Source organism: Megachile rotundata, chromosome 4 (assembly GCF_050947335.1).
Source record: "Megachile rotundata isolate GNS110a chromosome 4, iyMegRotu1, whole genome shotgun sequence".
Lineage (NCBI taxonomy): Eukaryota > Metazoa > Arthropoda > Insecta > Hymenoptera > Megachilidae > Megachile > Megachile rotundata.
The window spans coordinates 8065972-8081677 of NC_134986.1; the positions used below are offsets into that span (position 1 = coordinate 8065972).

General features: G+C 34.4%; 1 protein-coding gene and 1 long non-coding RNA gene across 3 annotated transcripts in view; one reads left to right on the plus strand and one right to left on the minus strand.

Annotated features, from left to right (window-relative positions):
* LOC100877049 (uncharacterized) overlaps positions 1–15706 on the minus strand; it is a 22158-nt gene continuing 6452 nt past the window's right edge. The window contains exons 1-2 of one of the 2 annotated variants that reach the window (XM_012279928.2): positions 13856–14182; positions 1–4965 (exon numbers count right to left, since the gene is read on the minus strand). In XM_012279928.2, coding sequence (XP_012135318.2) covers positions 3212–4924 — 1713 coding nt within the window. In that variant the 5' untranslated portion in view covers positions 4925–4965; positions 13856–14182 and the 3' untranslated portion in view covers positions 1–3211. Of the gene's footprint in view, positions 4966–13855; positions 14183–15706 lie in introns of those variants that run through there. The other variant, XM_012279929.2, reaches the window with a different exon arrangement.
* Positions 7946–9285, plus strand: LOC143264398 (uncharacterized). Its single transcript, XR_013038122.1, has 2 exons — positions 7946–8686; positions 8773–9285. It is a non-coding gene; the product is annotated as an uncharacterized LOC143264398 (long non-coding RNA).

Sequence of the window (15706 nt, forward strand, 5' to 3'; positions counted from 1 at the left end):
TTTCTTGGTAATAAATAATTATTTAATAACTTAACTCGTGTCACACTATACATTGTTATAATCGCAATATAAAACATATAGTAGGATTCGCTGAGTGGCAGTTTCCAACAACATACTTTTCTTTTGACTTTTAGAACGAGAAATTAACAAACCCTTCGCAATCCAGCTACGACATAACACAAAAATCATACGGTATAGCATTTGTCAAGTAATAATACCTAAATGAAATCAACTACAGGACTTTAAGTTACACACTTGTAACTGCATTTAATTAACTATGTTAAATTATCGAATATTCGATGGCATGTTAAAATAAGTGTGACTTATAATCGATACGAGAGAGATAATTATTCTCGTATTACATTCTTTCTCGTTAACCCTTTCGACTTAATGTTGATATCACAGTGATGAGCAGATTAACTGAAAATTTTCAGATTCACAAATTTGTAAAATCACAATTTCTCTGATTTAAGAATTTAGTTCTTAAAAATAAAAATGTTAATATTTACAAGCATTCAAATACTGTATGTAAAGATCTCTTATATCAATTCCAAGAATTGCCACTGTAATCTCGTTTGTGGCAATAAAGCGAATCTACTCATTTACCATTGCAATCTTGTAGACAAAGTTGCTCATCACTGATATATCGTACAAACACACACATTCTACATAAATTAAAAGTAATGACAATTTTATTTTAACATAACTTGTCGCGTGAAACATTGAGTCAAAGGGGTTAAAGGAATACGAAGGGTAGGTACGTCGATAGTTGAAAATGTCGTCTCTAATATAGAGACAATAAACAAAAGATCCTATATTAGTTTATACGGGACGTCCCGATCAAGTAAGCGGTTAATTCTACAGAAAAATGCAGCGCCATTTAGTTCCGTCGAATTATTTAGAGGCACAGTTTCCGGATACATTCCATGTATCGAAACATATAGGATCTAACTTTAGAAAATGGTGACTTCGAAAAGGCCGCCAATTCTCGCTTAGAAAAATACATCGGTCGTAGTGTGTTTTACGCAATGTTATACATTTCACGCATTCATAAATCTGAAGTCATCTTTCACGCTGTCGCACGTATCTGCATCAACTCGTTGACAAACAAAAATTTACATTAATTTAACGTTTCGTGTTTTTACTTTTAACTCTTCGTTTCAAGCATCGCCGGATAATTAATCGCTTTTACGCAAGGTATGATTATCAGATATATTTATCTGAAGAGTCGTGTCATTTTTCTTTTAGATACATACTGTTCATTTCAATGTATTACATGAGATACACGCACTTAAGCTTGTCAAATATTTTAAAAAAATGTTGACTCGTTTGATTCAGCAGGCACCTTATGAATTATGTAAAGTTTGTATATTGTAAGTAACTATACACTAAAAGTTTACTAGTTCACGAGTTATCTTTACCAGAAAACGAAGAGTCAAATCGACGCTTTCATCAATTCTAATACTGCCTTACGATTTCTTCATCGAAGCCGATTTAATATCATTCATTCGCTATTCTTAAATAATTTTACAGCAATAATTAGCAATTTTATGTATATACTACTGCCAATCACTGTTTTAGAATATCAGATCCGACCGAGTTCCATGAGGAGTACTTCCTCACATTCTGCAGACTGTAATTTTGATTGTAACTCTAAAAGATTATTTGTTCAACTAGTCTATTTATTTACAATTGAATGTTCGAAGAAATTTCTCGTGAAAAGTTGCAACCGGTATCGAGTATTAACACTTGACTGATATGATAGTGTCTATCAGACCCCAGCAATTTTTAATTTTTAGGAATTTACCCAATGTTTAAATAAAATAAGTATTATTCGTTGCCTGCAAATTTCTACAAATTTTTACGAAGTTTTACATGGGCTCATATTTTAATTGACCACCATACCAATCAAGTGTCTATCTTTACCTTGTAAAATTACAGGATGTAACTGTACAAGGTAAAAATTTATCACATCCCACTTACAAAAAATTTAACTTAACCAATTTTTAAATAAACAAACATAATTTACAACGCTATCTTTTTGTCTATAAATTTGTGGACATTTCTGTGGGTCAATGTAATAAAATAATCACCGTATACTAGTTAACTAAAACAAGAAATTTCTTGAAGGATCAACAAAAAAAGAATTTTGACTGCTTGAAGCAAGGTATGTAAATGGTACCTTGTTCAAAGAAACTTTCCAACGCAAAACGGAAACTCGGTCAAGCGATTTCCTTTAATATTATGCTTCGTTGACTATTAAAAAAAAAGACACACACCCATACGCTTTCGTTTTACTTTTAAAACCGTTGATTATCCTAACGACTAAAGTTCACATACTTTTTATAGCACGGTCTCGAGAGCCATTTTCTAATTGTCCATCGATTCCACGAAAGTACAGCTTTTATATTTAGACTTTACACTTCGTATTTCGCTATAAATACGTTCGGATACAAATTACCTTTAAACGTATAAAAATAAAGATTCTTAGACATTTCTGATTTCCGGCTATCGGTACAAATATTGAATTTTTACTAAAATACGATATACTTTCAACGTTACTTTTAACTAGTGATATAAAGATCTAGGGATGCAGAGGTATAGAGGACACAGAGACATAGAAATATAGGAATACGGAGATTTAGCGTTGTAGAGATGCAGGGATACAGTATAATGTAGACATCTAGGTACATAAGGTTCCTAGAGATCTAAGTACTTGAGGATTTAAATACTTAAGGATCTAGGAACCTAGATACTTAAGGATCAAAGTACCTGGAGATCTAGGAACATGAGGATGCAGGTACCTAGGAAAATAGCAAAGGATACCTAAGGATCTACGTACTTAGAAATATAGGAACCTAAAGATATAACTATCCAGAGATAGATACCTAATCGAGTAGGTACCTAAGGATCTAGACACCTAGGAATCTAATCCCCAGGTCAAGTACCTAAATACATAGGTATCCAGAGATTTTGGGTGTTTAAAGGTATAGGTACCTAACAGATATAGGTACCTGGGGACATAGCAATTTAGGAATATACTTCTCGATATAGCACACACATACACACACATACATATTTCGCTCTTACAGTATACATATTCGTGTAAAAGTATTTTGCTAGTTTTGCCAATAAATCGAAATAAACAGTCGAACTTTTGCAAAGTACCAATAACAAATGTCAGAAATCAGAAAATAACCAATATCGTCTTTCAAAGACTGTACGGATATTCTGCCAGATAATTTTTAATTAACGGCGGCAAGTGATCGGTCGGTAATTTATGCCTATTAACAACTAGCCTGGCTAGATGACTAAGGGACATAACCTCTTTGACCAACGGTTTCGTCAAATAAATTTCACTGTAAAGTTGTCCACTGTAATCGACCCAGACCTCCTTCCTATGCTCATCGACGCTTTTCGAATATTCTACATAATATTCCAGCATTTTAATCGGACAATCAAAGAGGGGTATCGCGAAAGCGAGCCTGGGTTCAGCGTCCAGTCGAAATTGGCCCATAAAATAGTGAACTCTAACGGAGGTGGGTCCTCTAGCGGTCTGCACAGACACGGCGAACATGTATCTGCTGTCCGAGCTATCCCTCATCAACCATCGGCCGACCGGAGCATTCTTCAACAAATTTTCACTTTGCTGCCAACTCAGGCCTTCGTGGTACCAACCACATATCTGTAAAAGTCTCTTAACCTCGCAGAGCTTAGCCGCGTCCCTGTCCATCGAGTAGCTGTCGAAGCTCCAAGGACACGGCATCAACCAGGACACCGGTGTGGTCGGAGTCCTGTCTCTTCTCTCTTCGAAGTTCTCTTGATTGTTCCGAGCTTCGTTTTCCTGCACCAGACCTCCACCGTTAAAATTATTTCTAGTCTTCGAAGTTATGTTCGATAAGGAATCAGGAGGATTCGTGGTGGTCGCGGTTATGTTCACCGTACACTGTCCTAAGCTTGCAGGGAGCTGTACGGTCGCGTTCACTTGGATTTGAACCGAATTGGAATCCAGAACCATGGAGTTATGGTTCTCGGAGACCGGCTGACTCTTCGATTTGACGCGATACAGATTCTGAACGTTGTTGCAACAGCAATTACAGGTAGCTCCTTGACCGGACTCTTGCTCGTTTTTCTTGGGGCTTTTGGGCTGCTGGAAGTGCACTGGCACACCGGTCACTTGAAAATTCGAAGACGGCAGCTTCTCCGTGCAATTTGTTTCTACGAAGTTTCCTGTCGAGTGCTTCTCTTCCGTTTTCTGCGACAGGATGTTTCTCCGAGTTCCAGGTAACTCTTGACACCCGCTCGGGGGCAGCAGGAACATCCTCTCGTTACAATTGACATTTTGTCGTTGATTTCTCTGCTCTGGAAGTATAATCGAGGATTCCTGATTCTCCGTCGACAACGTCTTCTGCACGAAGCATCCACCGCCAGATAATTTTGGACGGATTTCCATGTGCGGTATCTGCATGTGGATCCCGGAATCTGTGCTCTGAATCAAGCAGCCTCCAGACTGTATACTCGGAGTTGTTATCGTCACGTTTCCTCCGGTCAAATCGCAACTCGTCGCGATCTGATAACCGGAGTCTTCGTTCTTCTCTTCGTTTATCAACGGGAACCCAAGTATCGGAGCATCCCGTTTCGACGTCTGAAGAAAGCTTTCTCTCTGCTTCTCGATTCTTGCCTTTTCCAAGTCGAGGGCCTTTGACGGATAGTTGAAAGAATTAATGATGGGTTGACTGTGGATGATAGTCGGGGCATTTATGAAACAACCACCGCCGCTGGTGTAGCCCTTGGGAACCAACAGACCACCATAATAACAGGTCGCCGGATGAATCAACGCATTGTCTCCGTCCATCTTTTGAGGCTCGCAACAACCTGGCGCGGGAAACCGGTGACGACAGTTCGGACACATAACTGTCAACATCTTGCACGGAGATTCTTTATTTTCAGCATAACCCGTTGTATCTGGAAAAAGATAACACGCAATTAGTTCACTTGCAAATTTATTCAAGGAAATATTTTTAATGAAGAAGTGTTTTGTGTCAGGTATTTTCAGAGATATGAAGTAGATCAGTAAGTTGGATATGGACTGGATGTGGACCTAGGTCTGGGACTGAAATGTAGACAGAGTTAAATTGCAGATTTATAAATTTTCAAATTTCTAAAGTTTTTAATTTTTAATATGTAAATTTCGGAATTTAGAAACTTGAGAAATTTGAAGTATTTAAAAACATCGAAACTTTTAAATCTGAAAATTAAAAAATTTAATTGAGGAATGTTAAGTGCCCCATTTGCTCGAAGCTAGATACGCTACTAAGTTTACGTTGAATATTCACATACATTAAAAATCTTGGAAACTGTGTCAATTAGTTACGTTACTTTCCACTTTAAACGAATGGCAATGAAGTGAAACCTCATTAAACTCCTTGAAAATGTTGAAATCATCTCCATCATTTATATATCGTATAATTTAAGAACGAAAGAGTTAATAATGATATCACAGATATTTCTAGCAAGTATTTAATCCATGGTTATAAAATGGTACAAGAATTCTGATTTCAATTACTCGTTACATGTGATTATTTATAAATGACTGGCATAATTTACGTAATTGACCGCATTGCGTAAGCCATTTTCCATGGAATTCTGTTTCGACTAAAAATACTAACAGCTCTATATAGTTTTGCTTTCAGCATCGACATAAAATTCAACCACATTAAATTTCGAAAATTCGTTTCGAATTCAAAATCACATGCAAAAAGTTATATCGTTTAATTTGTTTATCTTTTAATTTATAGCATAACAACGTCGTTAAACGTCGATGTGTTCCATGAATCGAAATAAAAATGATTTTTTCCCTCGGCTTTGCTCGTATTCGTCTCACGATCTTATTATTTCTTTCCATCATCACCGTCGGCTTATTTTATAACCGTGCGCTTTATGCAGCTGCTTCTTATTCTAAGAACGACGTGCGTCGCGTTCAATTCGTGTTCTCGCAAGGTTGATCAACGAACAAAACAAATAAAACAAAACAATCATGCGTTACGCGGTACACAAAGGAGCTCCGTAGAAATCGATATTTCCATTTTCTTCAAAATGTGACTAATTTGCGAAACCTTATAGGAACCGCGTAAAAACGTTTCGGCTCAGGTAACCAATCCTGTCGCAACGAATACGATAATATCTAAATGAAACTTTTCCTTGTGAAATACCCCATCGTTCAATTTCTACGCCGGTTGTAAAAATGCAACGGATGCATATAACCATTTCCTCTGTCGTTCCAATAACTGACATGTTCGTGTAACGCAGACATTACGAAACACGGCACAATGTAACAAGATTCCTGTAAAGGTTAGAAAAAGAATTTGTTAAAGAGAATTGCAGTTCTCATGAATATCACATGATCGTTACTCATTGACACGAGAGTCCGTTAACCTTGCCAGGAAGATAAATTTAAATAAACCTAGCCAAACGTGTCGGGTGATATATAGTCCTATTGTTATCGATATTCTAATGATATAATCGTATCGAGAAATACAGGAAGGATTTAGGAATATAGGAAAATAAAGATTTAACGTTATAGGGATCTAGGGACATAGAGATCTAGGGAGATAGAAATCTAGGGACATCGAGAATTTGGGGAAAATAAATGTAGGGACATGAGATCTAAGGAAAAATAAATCCAGGGACATAGAGATTTAGGGATAACGGATCTAGGGAGATAGAAATCTAGGGACATCAAGATTTAGGTCAAAATAAATCTAGGGACATCGAGATCTAGAGGAAAATAAATCTGGGGACATATAGATCTAGGGGTGTCGAGGTCTAGGGGAAAATAACTCTAGGAACGTATGGATCTAGGGATATATGGATCTAGAAAGATAGAAATCTGGGGGAAAATAACTCTAGGAACGTATGGATCTAGGGACATAGAGATCTAGGAAGATAGAAAATTAGGGGAAAATAATTCAAGGGACATAGAGATCTAGAGATATATGGATCTAGGAAGATAGAAATCTAGGGGAAAATAAATCTTGGGATATATGGATCTAGGGAAACAGAAATCTAGGGACATAGAGTTACAATATAAATAATTAACAATACCAAAAATTTAGGGAAGTTAGAAGAATTATAGGAAAATATGTCTAGAGAAATTGAATCTAGAAATAGAACCTAACCTCACCTAATCTAACCAAACCTATTTATGACGTCGTACTGCAACCTCGGTCCACTTACTACTTCAATTACTCCTAATAATGGTACGACTACATAATAAAAAATGGAAAGAAAAACGGTATTATTAACTCTAATACAAACACCACATGTTGAGGCCCCTATATACAGTTGAACCCCTTCAACTGTATATTTAACCCCATAGGGGAAGCTATTTAAATCTCCCAAAAGATGTACATTAATATTATTCTTTCCATACTTTCTGTTACTGTAATTTAACACTATTGGAACAAACTGATTCTAATTTATTCTTACCGAAGAATTTCATTTGAAATCATTTATTAGCAGTACTTAGCATTTATAATTCATATGAGCCTTAACATTCCGTATGTCATCATATCGCATAGTGTACTTTTTTGCCATTAAATATATGCATTCCCGGAAAGAATACCTATGAATTATAATGAGCATTCAGTTACAAAACAACATATTTCTTTTAAGAAATAAGTCAACGGGTAATTTGCAAGGAAAGAAATAAACTGAACATTCGGATGTTTGGGCTTCGAAAAAGAAACTGGCATGCCTGAATCGAATTTCCGATTGGTGGAGTTTTAAGACCAGGTGTTGGGCCGGGTTGCATTTTGCCGTGAATCCCGACAGGAATAGAGACGCATCTTTCGACATCGTTCGCGCGTACCGCAGCTGCCTTCTTTTTCCATTGTGTTTTAATGGGCCACGTGGCAGAGAGATGTCCGAGTGTTAGTAAAGCGGCGCAGAGCCGCTTTTCCACGAACGTGTCGCAACGTTAGAAGGCCAAGCCCCCATTTAGAAGTTGTTCTTGTCCTCTCTAACTCCTCACCGCTCCCTATCTCACTCTTTCCCCACTTCTCACACGTTGCAACTAAACTCACCGTCCCCACTACCATACTTACCGGTTTTCTCTATATATTAATCGCGTTCGGAGCTTTTTCCAAATATTTGCCGTGTACACGCGTAACACGAAACACGTGCACGTACGCCGATAAAAAACACGCGCCACGGCGTTATCGATTCGACTTGCAAACATTACAACTTGTTCGTTAACCTCTCCCGGAACATTTTTTTGTAAGAAATATACATGATCTAATTTCTTACATAACTAGGTTTTATCCGTTTCTAATTTTTATCGGTAATCAAATTTTTCAAGTATTTATAACACGCAACGATATATAATTGTTGGAAATAAGGAAAATGTGCTGCACGGATCCATTTAAAAAGTACGAGGTTGCGTGCATAATCTAACGGGACTATCAATTGATTTGTATTTCATAACTAAAGCGACATTCTTAGAAAGATACATAAAGTATACCTACTAATATAATCATACAAATTTGAATACACAAAGGTTTTACGCAAAATTGTCACTGTAACGTGTTAGGTTAGAATTCTAAGTTTGCGATTTTAAAAAGCCCGCCAATAACCGTACGGTTCAAAACAACGTAAACGTCTACATATATTAAGGTCAATTTAGAAGGTAATTAAAACTGAAACGACAAAAACCAAGTTCAAGCGAAATGCTTTATAATGTACAACTTGCATTTAATCGTTCTTTTCATACAGTAATAGTCGGTTATCCAACGCTACGTTAAAAATACACGTATTTCGTCGAACTTCGTAAACACCCACGAAAAAGAAGAAAAAAATCGATCGTTTTCTCGTATCGATATTCTATTGAATTGTGTTACGATTCACAAAACTGCAGTTACGATAAACATACATATATACATACATCGTCCCGAATAAAAGGAACGACTGGCAGTGCCGATTTCGAGAAACGATTTCACGTCGCGTCATCGACGAATTGGTATTATCCGGAACCCCATAATCGTTTCCACCAAAAGATATTCGACGTATTCTCATCCTTCTGATTCTCGTTAGCGATGGATATAAATTACCGTGAAACGAAAACGAGCAACGTTAACAATCTACAATTAAGGTTGTAGTTCGATGAAAATTTAAACAAGGGGATCATTTTAAGTTGGAGCTGCAACAGTGTATGTGTGCATGTTTGCCTTGTATATTCTTTGTATCGAAGGAATTAAGTGAAGCGAATAAAAAGAAATACTGTGTTCATCGTTTTAGGAAATTTTTAATGAGTAGGTTTATTATGTCGAGCGATGGGCTTCAGGTGCTCGTTCAAGCGCGCTCATGGGTAATTTACTGTACTGAGCGGCTCAAAATATATGGAGATTTCTATTTTTTTTTTTTTTTATAAATATAGAAATTTCGGAATTTGAAAATTAGGGGATTTAAAAATTTTAAAATCAAGATTTTATAATTTGGGAATTTTTCAAGATGAGCTTTGAAGATTTATGAATTTTGGAATTTGAAGATTTGAAAATGTCGAAGCGCGAAAATTTAAATTTACTAACTTGGGATTTTTGGAAATTCGAAAATTTAAAAATTCCAAAATACAAAAATTGAAGATTTCGAAGTACAAAATTTTAAAATGCAAAAATTCCAAATTTCAAAATACAAAAATTCCAAATTTCAAAATACAAAAATTTCAAATTTCAAAATGCAAATATTCCAAATTTTGAAGTATGAAATTTCAAACTACAAAAATTCCAAATTTAAAATTTCAAAGTACAGAATTCCAAAATACAAAAATTGCAAATTTCAAAATACAAAAATTCTAAATTTCAAAGTACAAAATTTCAAAATACAAAAATTCCAAATTTCAAAGTACATAATTTCAAAATTCAAAAATTTTAAATTGCAAAATGTAAAAATTCCAAATTTCAAAGTACAAAATTTCAAGGTACAAAAATTTCAAATTCCAAGTTTCAAAAATTCAAAAATTAAAAAATTCCAAATTTCAAATTCCAAGTTTTAAAAATTCAAAAATTAAAAAATTCCAAATTCGAAAATTGCAAAACACCAAAATTCTAAATTCCAAATTTCAAAATTACAAAATACAAAAATAAAACATTTCAAAGTTAAGAGTGTAAAATTTGAAATAAAAGAATGTTAAAATTTGACCCCAAGAACTATATTGCTCAATGAATGTACTACTCGGGAACGCAATTTCCTATCATTGATCTACATCGATACGAACATTAAATTCCACGAGATTAAATATTTCTCATAGTTACAAATCACGACATCGTCAAATAGAAACACGAAGAGTAATCGAATAAGAAATTGCTTCGTTTCGTGACGCAAGCCACCTTTGTTATCGAGACTTCTCTGAAATAATAGTCGTCAATTGGTGACGCGTTCGTGATATCGATGTTATATTGAAATACAGAATTCTTAACGATAAACACGCGATTACAAAAAAATGTCTACAACTTAAAAGGAATCGATCAATTAATTTTTATTATATTTCACCGTTTTCTCTCTCGTCTTTATCCTTCCCCGACCATCTGTTCTCTCCTGCCGTTGGAATGTTAAGGGGAGTGGAAACAGCAAGAGGAGCGAGAGAGAGAAAAATCTTTTTTCGAGCAAAGAGGACTTCGCGGAATTGGACGTCGTAGTTTTATTTGAGGAAACGGAACAAGACCCCGGCGGGGGACTTGAAAATTAGAAAGAAATATTTAAAAAGAATACGCTCCTCACACGGTTTTCTCTTAAGTAAACATATTTAAAAACATACAAACAAATCATGAAACGTTTGAAAAAGAACCTCTTTCGCGTTGCAATAATTTAATTAAAAAAAAAAAAAAAAAAATTAAGAGAAAACGGGATATGTTTGTTAATGAGGACGAAACAAAGAAATAGCTCCGGTGTAAAGGGATCAGGTAAATTAATAAAGAGAACCAATAAACGATTAAGAATTTTATAAGGCTTAACAGTGGAATGGAGTGCATAAATTCGGCGAAGAAAAAGCAACGAACGAGTTTTACGATGCATGGTCGAAGTCATAAAGTGGTTCGAAAGCATCATAAATTGAGAGAAGGGTTTAGGGGTCTACCCTGTATCGAGGGGTCTGGGCTAGAAATTCGTCTTCTCGGAAAACGACGAACTGGGCTGATGACCTGTGCGCCAGGCGAAATACGGTTCGTCGTAGCGAATGCTAATTTTACTGGTCAACTTCATCGATGCTGCTACGGCCTTTCGCTTACAGGTTCCTTCAAAAATTCTGTTCCTCTCATCATTAATATTATTGACTCCCTTTAATAGTTTCGAATATGTTCTACGTGTTTTTTTTATTTCACGAAATTCGATATCGACGCTAAAAGATTTTGCTATAAACACCAAAACACCTTTTATGATGTACCATTGGTAGCAATGTCTTTATTTTTTGATACTAACATTTTTGTGGTGAAAGGTAACTTTATTTTACGTTCATGTTCTTTATTTTCACTTTAAAATTGAAGTTTTAGCGCTTACAGCGAAATTGCATTCCGGCGTCGATGTATTCGGCATTCTTCGCCCGTTTCCGTGTGCACTCGAAAAGCGACGGAAAGTGCCGAACATATACAAAATGCGTAAATAGAAAATAAAGACACGTAAAACTGAAAACTATTGCTTTTTCTAGTGTAATAAACTAGAAAAATTAATGAAAGATGAAGTATATAGTTATTTTTAAAACATGAACATAATGAAACTTTTATTTTTAAAACATGAACATAATGAAACTTTTATGATGCTATAAATATTTCATAGAGCTATCTGATACAGTGTATACATTATATATTGCGTACTCTGTGATGCACAATGTAACAATAAGAAATAATCAGTTGTTTTTGCTGAATTCTACTTTGTTAGATAAGTAATATTAACATGGAGATATTTATAGAGAAACGAAGAGTGGGAATAAACAAAGCTATAAAAAACTAAATTCTAGGGAAACTGTTTCCTATCAAAATGTTTTTTATTGTCAAAATATACTGAAGCTTGCTTCTCATAAAAATTATGAATAATTGTAACAACACATTTACTGATGTTAGATTTCATATAAACAGATTTAAAGCAAATGAAAAGCACACTTTTGAAAAGTGTTTATAGCTTCCTCTTATTTTTAATTTTTAACTTCTCTTCACAGAAATTGATGCAAATTTTGGGGTAAACAAGTTTAAAAAATTTATAAATTTAAATTTATGTATTAAAATGTAGGAATGCATTGATAGAGACATTTTGGTATTTGGAACTTTGCATGTTTAAAAGTTGAGCAATTTAAGAACTTAGAAATCTGAAAATTTGCAAATTTAAGAATTCAGGAATTTAGAGATTTGGAGAGTTTTAGAAATGTATAAAGTTGTGGAATTTGAAAATTATTGCATCTGAAAATTTGGAAATGTGGAAATTTGAAAATTTGAGGACATGAAACTTGTGGATTTGAAAGTTTGGAAATTTAAGAATTTTGCAAATTTAAGAACCCAGAACTCTAGGAATTTGGAAAGCTTTAAAAATGTATAAAGTTGTGGAATTTGAAAATTTTTGCATCTAACAATGTAGAGATGTGGAAATTTGAAAATTTGAGGACATAAAACTTGAAATTTGGAAATTTGGAAACTTAAAAATTTTGCAAATATAAGAATCCAGAACTCTAGGAATTTGGAAATCTTTAAAAATGTATAAAGTTGTGGAATTAAAAAATTTTTGCATCTGAAAATTTAGAGATGTGAAAATTTGAAAATTTCAAGACATGAAACTTGAAATTTGGAAATTTGAATATTTAAATAGAGATCTAAAAATCCTAAAACTCATCAAATTTTTAATTTCACGAAACTGGTTTTCAAAATTAAAAAATTCCTATACTTCAAAATTTGCAGTTTTCAATTTTAAAAATTACAAAACTGACGTTTCATTAAAACATGTACAACCAAACGAATAGGAACAAAGAATTTGAAACGAGCAGCGTGAGAAATTTTGATGGACGTAACTAATTGAGTATGTAGCCGCTGTTTCTGAACGATACCGTAGCTGGTCTCGTTATCGACAAGATTTCCAGCGAGTATAAATGAGAGGAGGTTCCTCGAATTAGTGGTAACACGGATTTTATCTCTTACAGATAAGCGTGAATTTTATTTTACAAGCCTTCGGAGAAATAAACCTGCTTCCGTGAAAGCTCTACTTTTGTTATTACTGGTACTTAGAACGTTACCACCCTCTGCTGCGTTATATTCTGACAATTTCTTTCCACTACTTTTTACATAATCGCGCTTACTGAACTTCACGTTAATTTATTTAGCGAATATTCACGAGTTTTATTACCGTTTTCAAGCCTGACATCGTTTCAACTTTCCATTCGATGATATTGCATAAAAGCTGATGGCTTTTTTACGTGTTTAAAGAGCAAATAAATACTGTTCGTGACTGAATTTCACGCTGCAATATCGCTCGGCGTTTCAAGAGAAATCGTTAATGCTTTTTTCATTATAAGGAGGCTGATTAAGGGAAACGAAAAGACACTAAATGATTCATTGCTGCTATTATGACGTCACAAGTACTTGGAAGCTTTTAGCGCTCGAAACGTAATCGATTTGAAAGGAGAATATATTTTCGTTTAAAAAACACCAGTCCACCACAGTTTCATGAATAATCATCGGCACGTAGGATAAAAGCAACCCTGAGTTGAATTTAACATTCATAGATGCACCGTTAAAAAAAAAGAGAAAAGGACAACAATTCGAAGCGGACGGAAAAAGTAAACCGAGTAGCGCGAAACGTCAGATTTTCCAAGAACGTTGCTTACCAAAATATTTTCGTAATTCGGTGACAACCGGGAACAAATCCCCCGCGATACTTTCTCCGAAATGGTACTTCCACTTTCACCTCCTGTGTTCAAAATAGCCCGTAGCACTTCTAAAAATAATTCAGCGTCTAAGCCGCGTTGGAAGTTTTCGGAAATGACGAGTTTCCAGTGAAAGGGACTCGGTTGACGTTCAATTTTGTTGGTAAAGGCACATCGCTCTCGAGAACGTTGTGAAAATAAAAGAAAATTGAAAGAAACGAAGGAACGAACAGAAACCACGTCACCGACACGAGTGTCAAGACAGTACTGGCGCTGCTACCACTGAATGAATCTATAATTGTTTTTGTAGAGAAACGTGGGGGGAGTAAGCACGTGATCTGGCAGCACGTGGTAGGGGAAATCGAGGAAGACTCGTCAAGGGGCGTCAAGAACTTTATTCTAGCGATGGCTGTGACACGCAATAAAATGAACAACTTTTTTCGCAATGTCAAAGGTTGTCGGGTAAAAAAGTAATTGAATTCGGTCTGACGTAATCGGATTAGAGTTCAATGTAATAAATGACGATCTTATTAACTATCTCATCGTTGTGCTTTAAATACGATTGCAAGTCACTATTCTGTGAATACCGTGCGATACGTGCATAAGATGAATTTAGATAGAATTTTATATTGCGCGTTAAATAAATTTTTAGATACTCAAATTTAAGAATTTGGAAAGGGAGGTTTGAAATTTGAGGGTTTGACAATTTTAGGAAGTGGGAATTTGAAGATCTGACAATTTCGGAAGTTGAAGATTTGGAAATTTTGAGAACTTGGAGATTCAGAAATTTAAGAATTTGAATATCTACAATTAAAAATTGAATTGAAATTGAATATTTTGAATTTGGAAATTTTGGGAATTAGAAATTTGAAGATCTGTGAATTTGAAAATTCAGAATTTAGAAATTTGGTTTGGTAATTGAGGGCTTTGAAATAGTAAAATTTGAGTATTTAAAAATTAAGAACTTGAGAATTTGAATACACAGAAAATTGAGTACATACAATTTTTTATTAGCAATTTAAGGTTTGCAGAATTGAAAATTTAAATATACAGAAATCTGTAAATTAGAAAACTAAAAAACTTTTTAATATCGAGTTTTTACATTTGAAATTCTGAGATGTGGAAATATATGTATCTTAAAAGGTTTGTTCATTTCATAAAGTAATTTGCAAATTTGGAAATTTTTTGTGAAATTTTCTGCGAATCGCATGCGAATTGAATTAGCCAGTACATATTTCTCGAAGATGCATTTAACATCGAAAGGATAATCAAATATGGTGGGAGTCATTCTTCTATAGTTCGATGGAATGAGAAAGTAGAGAATGTATACGAATATGGCTGGTGAGCCATCACTTCGTCATATACATCATAGAAGATTATTCATAGAATTCATAGCCTACGCTGCAAAAATACTGATCTACAAGTCGTAACAATCACATGCCATCATGATTGAATGGGGATACTATTTTGAGGATTAATTTCCTCGAATTTATTAGCATTAGCTAAAAATATATTTACAGAAACAAGCTACGTAGATCTACATAGTATATTAATACACTAAACACACTAATACATTAAATAAATAATTTAAATTAAAATTTAAATATTAAGTTTGCTTGACACAAAAATTACATATAATTTGTTGTAACAATAATTCAAAATTTTTTCTAATTATCTGTAAATATAAAAAGAATGCTCATATATTTACATGTACACACATTTTGCTAATATGTACATATTTTAAATTATTAGAGATGTGAAAGTTAATTTTAAATGTGAACGTGAAGGTAGTCTTTATGCGTCTACATAATC